A 7649-nucleotide genomic window follows, 5' to 3' on the forward strand; every position below is an offset into this window, starting at 1 on the left:
CACAAAAACCCTGCAGCGCAGACGAGGAATTCCATCCCTCATCCTGGAACATGGGGATTAAAGATGTAACTTGAGGATTTCATCCCCTTTGCTGGGCAGTTTCTAAGAGAAGGGCGGCCTTGCGCTGCCATATGACGTCACTCGGCTCTGGAAACTTAATTTGGTTTTAGTCATTTGTTTTTTGTTATAGGTCACCTTTCTGTTAAGGTACATACTTTCCCCAATACCACGGTTTCTGCTCAGTTTCCCCTCAACATTCTCCTTCTGTGTCAGGAGCAGTGATGACATGGGTAAATTAAGTAAAATCCATTCAGGTAGTTAAAGGAAAAAAACTCATTCTTACCCACACTGAAGTTTCAGCTTCCTCATGAGATCTTCTGCCCCAGCTGCTAAAAGTGAGGGCTAATAGAGTAAAGGGTTGTGAGGAGTTCTGGGGGGGTGCCGGCGAGGGGGGGGGGGCTCTAGCCCATTAAAGAAACATCCTCTTAAAACCGTTCCAAACTGTAAAATTCCCAGTTCTTGAATTCTGATAAACATAAAAGTTTTGTTTGCCAAACTTCAGAAGTAAACCTACGCCAGCTGGTTGACAGCACACACTATCTGAACACTCTATGACTTTCCAAGTCAAAAAAATTGAGTTACAAGAGGGTCTTTGTCCAAGAAAAAGCACATTTCCAGTAAGTAAATGATTGATGTAGTAAAGGAAAATCCTAAATGCCAGAGCATACCATCACCTTTAACCAGCGTTATTCTCCTCCTCCCTATCCATGTGAGATACACAGCCAGCTAGTAATTCACTTCTGGGGTCAACTAGAAGGTCTGGGTTTTCTGGGCGCATTTCCTCACCAGACACACCCCACCCAAATTGAAAGGGCAAGTGATCCCATTCAAATGCTAACCCCAATTTAGCAGGGTGAAACAAAGGGCCAGTTTGGAGACTAGGTTGGGAATCCTCAGCAGAATTTGCCAGAAATGCCTGGGGTGGGGGTTGGAGGGAGGCAGTGGAGCACCAGTGTCTCAGGTAGAAAGAGGGTCTGAAGCGTCTACACAGCAAAACCCCTTCCCCCGCACCTCCTAGGAGTTCCACATATTCCTCAGTAGTTCTGTGTAGTCCTTAATGGCTTTTCCACCCTGGAACGGGGGCGGGGAGGGGGGTTCTGGGGGGTGGAGAAGCGGGGGAGGGAACCGAGTGGGGGAGGGGCTGTGTGGGTGGGCAACAGACTTTCACAGTCAGAGGCAGTTTATACAGAAGAGTGTGTCTGAAAGAGGGCAAACTACTTGTGTGTTCCTAGATGGGGGCCACCCCCTCCCCAGTAATGAGGTGGGTGTAGTGCTTACAATTAAGAAAGCAAGCCTCCCAATATGCAGGCTTCTGGTTAAAAACAGACCAAGACTGGCCTGAAAAGTGTGTGCTTAGGCACTGAGGACTTCTTTAAACACTTGTTTATTCTTCCTGCAACAAAGCAACATGCTAATTTCTCTAATGAAAAACCTTGCTCTGCAGGAAAAGGGGTGCCCCAGACTACCCAGTCTGGGAAGAGGACTCCCAACACCGAAACAAGCCAACCCAAACCCTGGCTTCTGTTGCACACTCACTAGACACATTTTACTTGGTGAACTCAGGCTGCTAAGACATTACCAGAGGAAAAACAACACTTAATGCCACAGAAAGGAACCCCAGCATCTCTGCTGATAGAGTAGAAATTGCAACTTTGGGGAGCTCATCTCACTTAGGCAATCTCACACATTAAGCCAAAGGCAGGGCATGCCTGGCCCTTCTGCAGGTCCTCGGCAGCCTCCAGACTTCTGACACCTGCCCGCTGCCCAAGGAAGCCCCCTGCTCACAAGTGCCTTCCCAGCACTTCCTAGTTAAGACCATAAACGCGTCCAACAGACATTAGTCAGCGCCGCAGCCGGCAGAACTGAGTTCCAGGGCACCGAGGCGCCCTTCCTAGGGGAGAGACGGGGAAGGAAGACCATGCACAGTGTTCTTTCTGGCTTCCCTTTTTCTTAAGAGTCTATAAACCCGACCGATCTTTTCATTTGAAGCCTCAAAACGCTTCGCCCCCCCCCCACTTCCGCCCCCAACTTCGTGATCATCAGACTAGCTCAAACCGGCGCAAACCAAGACGCGCGCGCACCAAGAACAAATCAGTTTCCATATTGGATGAGGTTTTGTAACATATATTTCACTTCTCAGTTTTTCTCCAGGGTTGGCGAGTAAGGCACACTTTATGCTCAGAAGATGCGTTACCGGACTGCAGCCGTTTTTATCCTCTGGCAACAGGGTGGTTTCACCTCCAGGTTACAGATTCCAAACTTAGCTCCACCCGAGCTGAAAATGGCGGGTGCGCCGCCTCCCCTCCCCGAGGCTGCCCAAGCCGCCGGCCCCTGCCCCCTCTCGACCGACCCAAGGACGCAAGTCCAATCAGACACCTTTCCCCAGCTCGGCGGAGCCGCGCTCTTTGGGGACGCATTGTAGAATATCCTGGTGAAAGACGCGATCCCCTCTCCAGCCCCGTTTATTGTGCCGCTTTATCTTTCCGCTCGGCACCGCCTTGCGGCCCTCTTAGCCCCACTCTTTCATCCCCAGGGCCTTGCGCAAACAGCCCCAGACCTCTCCGGCCAAGCTGCACCCAGCCCCGTCGCCAGATCAGCTGCGCCAAAACCTTAGCGATGCCCCGACGTGACCAAGCTCGCGCCACCAACTCTGGGAGCCTGTAGGGGTACCCCCTAAGACCCCGTACCTTCTCTGCCAGCCCTCCAAGTACGCGTAACTCGTGGGGGAACCGCCGGCGAGCCTGGAGAGGTCGGCTCTGGAGCGCGCGGGCAGGTGCGCACGCTCTTTGCGGCGCGCTTGGCCCCGTGCGCGCCGGGAGGCGAGTGGCGGCGGCCAGGACTGGCGCACAGGGGCGGAGAGCTCTGGCGCCGAGGTCCCGCGGCTCCAAATTGGCAGCGTTAGGACCTGGGCTCCGGGCTCCCAGCGCCTTAAAGCGCCGCGCGCGACTTTTCCCGGAGCCGGCAGTCTCCGGACTTCTCGCCCAATCCCAGTGTGATTACTTTTCGCACATTGCAACAGTGTCGCTACAACGCGGCCGCTCTCGCACCGTGAAAGTTGGCGCGCGCACCTTAGAACTACGTTTCGGGCGCCTGCCAAGGCCAACTGGCTTGAGACTAGTGTTTAAGAGGAAAAAAAGCATGTAAAACAAGTGACTTACCCGTGCCTTTTGGGTATGCAGCTCGAAACCTGGGGCGCGCCGGGGGTTCAGTCGCGCGTCCTGGACACCAGCGCGGAGACCTGAGGCTGTCTCCAGCGGGGCGCGCGGAGCGCCCCGCCGTCCAACAAGCCTTTGGCCACCTGGGCGCTGCCGGCGTCCTCCCAGCGTCCTGGGGAGCCTTCCCCGGCTCTCCCTGGCCCCCAGCCTCCCCGCTCAGGCTAGCTGAGCCCACTGTCCTCCCGCATTCCTCCTAACCTGCCTTTCCTTTTCCCTCCCTCCCTCTCTTCCTCCCGCGGCTCCCACACCGACCCCAGGTTCCCCGGTTTGGCAACGGGCAACTAACCTGAATCAAAGAAAACAAGGAGAATCTGGACGGCGTCCTCCATTAGTGACGCCGGATGGGGATGGGTCCCCTTTTGGAAGGGGACTCTGGGGATGGGTCGCGGCGGGTGGGCTTCTTCGGCTTGCAGCGGCGCTGCTGCTTCTTCTCTTTTGGCTCCTCGGATTCTTCGGGGTCCCTCGGATCCTTGTCCTCGGGCTGGGGCTCCGGCTCCTCACCCTGTCTGGGGTTCTGGGGCTCCTGAGTGCTGGGCTGCGCGCGACTCGGGGAGGCGTCGGGGCTCCGCAATCTCAGAGCGTGCAGACGCTCGGTGAGAGATTGGCCGAAGGTGGTGTGCTTTGGCACCACGGGGCCGCGCTCGTCTTCTGGCTCGGTCTCGGGCTCAGTGGCGGGGGCGGTCTCAGGCTCGGTCTCGAAGTCGGTCTCGGATTCGATTTCAGACTCGGTCTCGGTCTCGGTCTCAGATTCGTAGTCAAACTCTTCCTCGTACTCTAGGCACTCGGGGAGGGACAGCTCGAGGTCTCCCTCCTCGTGCTCGTGGTCAGATTCGGGGGGCTCGGGGAACACCTGGGCGGCGGAGCGGTGGTGGGCGTTAAGGAAGCTCCGGCGCTGCTGGGCGGCCGCGCGCTGCTGGGCGCGGGCGTTGGAGGTGGCAAGGGCGCGGAGGAGCGCGATGGAGCAGGAGAGCCAGAGGAGCGCGGTGGCTGCTCGGCGGCCGATGGGTGGGCACAGATCGTTGTAGTTGTGGCGAGCTCGGCGCCACTGCTGAGCCCGGGACCTACGATCCATTCTCTTAGGCGCACACCGAGAAGACCACCCGCCCTCTGGCTCTGCAGAGAGCGGCTCCGATGCGCATTGGCTGCTAGAGCCGAAAAAGGTGCACCCCACGAGGTGAGAAGCTGGGTCCGGAGGTCCCAGCCCCACCTCGGTGTGAGGGGAAAAGGGGAAGCACCTACCTTCCTGACCACTCAACTTTCTAAAGCTCCGGGCCCCTGCTTGCCTCTCCGAGCAAGAAGAAGGGATGGGGAAAAAAGGAGAAAAAGTCTCCCTCCGCCTCGGCTCCTCTCTCTAAGTCTCAGACTCTGCAGTCTAAGACCCGGGAGAGGTGCCTCCGCTGGTCCTCTCGCCTGGGAGAGGAAAGAGGAGACTGAGGTGGGGAGGGACGCGGCGGAGAGGTTCTGCAAAGTTGCGCGCCCGGACTTCTGCCGGGCATGTGCAGTAAGGAGGCGGGGGTGCCTCCCCGCGAGCTGCGCGGTGGCGCCGAGCCGGTGGCGCAGACCCTAGTGGGCCGGCAGGTGGCAGGAGGGAACCTTGTTTGAAAGGATTTGGGCGAAGCGAGGGGCGGGGGGTCTGGCGGGTGCCAAGGACCAAAACAAGTGAGCGAGCTAGCCACAGGTTAGGGTACTTGGGCAGCTGGGCATGGTTCTCCATGGGGTCCATACCCCTCCCCAACTCCTGGGTAATCGGTAAAATGCAGCTAAAAACCAGACCGCAAAATTGCAGATACTCGGCGGAACGAAACGAGGGGTCTGTGCATGGGTATTAGTGATCAGCCCTGGGCGATTTCCAAGGGCTTAATAGTTTGAGGATGGTAACCTCAGGCAGTCATTAATCATGAAACCACCTTTGGCAGATCTGTTATAGTGACTGTAATTAGAGCGTTTCCAAAAAGTACCCCTCTACCCGCCCCCTGCTCCGTCATCTCAATTGGCTAATTACCTCATGGACAAATAAGCGTCTTTCCTAGGAGGACCCCCACAGACAGGGTGATGGTTTGCAAGTCCACAAACCCATCAGTGCACTGCCATGCTATGAGATCGCGCCGGGGACATGTGCTGGAAAGACGTCTCGGATTAGCTGGAACCACCCGTTCAGGGGAGTCTTTGCTGCGCCGATGTTCAGTGCGTACAGCCCGGTTCTCTGCCTCTGTGGGGCGCTGCAGGCCGGCTCGCTATCCAGGCATTCTTACGGGGTACCCCTTAGAGCTCTTTCATTTCATACACGGATAGGTTTTCAACAAAGCTAATTCATTGAGGGGATGTTTATTGAGTGCCTAGCGCGTGCCAAGCTCTGTTCCAGGTGCTGAAGGTAAAGTTAAAAAGGAAAAAAAAACAACAAGCCCCCACATTAAGGAAAGCCTGTTGAAGGCTAATCTGCTGTTAATTAGAGCATTAAATCACTCAGAATCCCCCCTTGCCCACCAGTATTTAATCCACCTTGAATTCGCCATGAGAAAACTATTGGGTCAATCACAGCATTGAGGTTAGGTGTTGTGGCTAGACACCCCTAGACTCGGAGGCCAGAAGGTTGGAGGAAATTCGTACATCTCTTTCTCAGCCCTGGAAAATCAAGTGAGCTCCATGTCCCCCTGAAGGGGGATCCCTGGGTGATCTTTGCTCGAAAAAGCGTGCCCCTTGGGAAGCTCTTGCGATCCATCTGTAACCAGACTGCTGTTTCTGGGTTGTGCATGATGCCTTCCTGGTTAAAGTACTGGGTGCCTCCTTCGTCAAAGCGGCGGCGAATCCAAGGGTAGTGTGATTCAGAGCCACACCATCTTCCTAGAGTCCTCGGACGTGTCAGCAAAGTTGCTCCGCTTGGGACGCATGGGTTTCTTTGGTTTTTGTTTTGTTTTGTTTTGTTTTTGGTCTTTGAGTCAATATGGGGGGATATTGGAGAGGCATGACCTCTTGTAATTCCGCTTTCCCTTTTGAGGTCGTCCACCAGGCTTTCCCTCCTGGTACTCCGTTCTTGGTGGCTAATGAGTCACGTGCCTGCAGCTGCCACTCAGCATAGTGGAGCTGGTCCTCATGCCTTCAACACCATGCCCACATATAGCGGTCACATCCCGAGTGTAGACCTTAGCAAGCTTCCAGCAACCGCCTTTGCCGTGTTGAGGTTTTTTTTGTTTCTGCATCTTGGCTGTGGACGTTCTTGAATGTTCTTGGCTTCTTGGCTGTGTCCATCTTTTGTCTTGTGTTCTTTGAGTTACTTTGTAGTATTAAAGTACTGATGGGTCTAATAAAGTAGGATTGATTTGGCAAACCCCATAAAAGGACAAGTGTCTATTTTCTAGTGTTGCCTGACTCTTAACACGTTGCAGAGACACTGAAAGGGTTTTACTATCACAAGTGCCTGGTTCCAGTCATCATGGCGATATTAGTATGGGACACTGGACGGGCTGTTTGCAGCTGCGCATCTCAAATCCTTATCTCTCAGCCCCCATCCAGGAGGAACATCTCTAAAGGTTTTGCCCACATCGACCCACCTGCTTTATTTCTTTCAATTAGCATAGCCCCACCGATGGTGCATGGAACATAAAGACATCGTTCAGGTGATTTTTCAAGGCACGGTGGGGAAAAAAAATCAGGACTATGTGGGTGCTGGTGAATGCCCTTTCGATGGAGACGAACGCCGGCTGTCAGCAACGAGGTGGATTATGATTCTCGAGTGTTCGTAAGAAAGCGCTTGTTTTTGCAGAAGGAGTGCTTTATGCTTATAATGGAGACGGCAGCCCCGAGCTGATCCGCTAACATAGATGCACCGAGATTGCCTGCACTATTAACAAATGTGCATTGCATAATATGTATTTTTGGACTAGATTCTGCATTAGTAATGCACTTTCTTTGCAAGATGCATTTTAATCAACAAATGAACGTTTAACAAAACACTGCATTTTAGAGCCCTAGTCCTGTATAGTTACAAATACATTCTGGTGCACATTCCACGCAGGCTCCGGGAGGAGCAGCAGGACCATGCTGAAATACTGCTCCATCTCGCACTTAGGGCCGAGGTCGAGCAAATGGATCTGTGCAGAAAATGCTGTTTAAAATGCATTACGTGCACGACTTTAAAAAGTGCTTGCTGCAGAGTGAATTTCAAAAAGGAGCAAGCGGGTTGATGAACGACCTCGGGTTGTTAGCGGCCGAGGAACAAGGGGCTCTGTCTGTCCCCCGGTCAGTAAGGTGTGGTCTTATGTCACCTTCGGGCTCCGCCGGGGGAGGCTCCGGAGCCTGTTGGACGGGAACGTGTGGTTCCCTGTTCATCAGAGCATCATACAATAAGGTTCTGATTGGGATGAATTGTGGAGAATT

General features: G+C 54.3%; 1 protein-coding gene across 1 annotated transcript; it reads right to left on the reverse strand.

Moving 5' to 3' along the window:
* Positions 1–3565: 3565 nt before the first annotated feature.
* Positions 3566–4743, reverse strand: LOC116880092 (neuroendocrine secretory protein 55). The gene has a single exon (XM_032878891.1). The coding sequence runs from the start codon at positions 4345–4347 to the stop codon at positions 3604–3606; it is 744 nt and encodes a 247-aa protein (XP_032734782.1). The 5' UTR covers positions 4348–4743; the 3' UTR covers positions 3566–3603.
* Positions 4744–7649: the final 2906 nt, after the last annotated feature.

Source organism: Lontra canadensis, unplaced genomic scaffold (genome assembly GCF_010015895.1).
Source record: "Lontra canadensis isolate GAN:19392208 unplaced genomic scaffold, GSC_riverotter_1.0 scaffold65, whole genome shotgun sequence".
In the NCBI taxonomy this organism is placed as follows: domain Eukaryota; kingdom Metazoa; phylum Chordata; class Mammalia; order Carnivora; family Mustelidae; genus Lontra; species Lontra canadensis.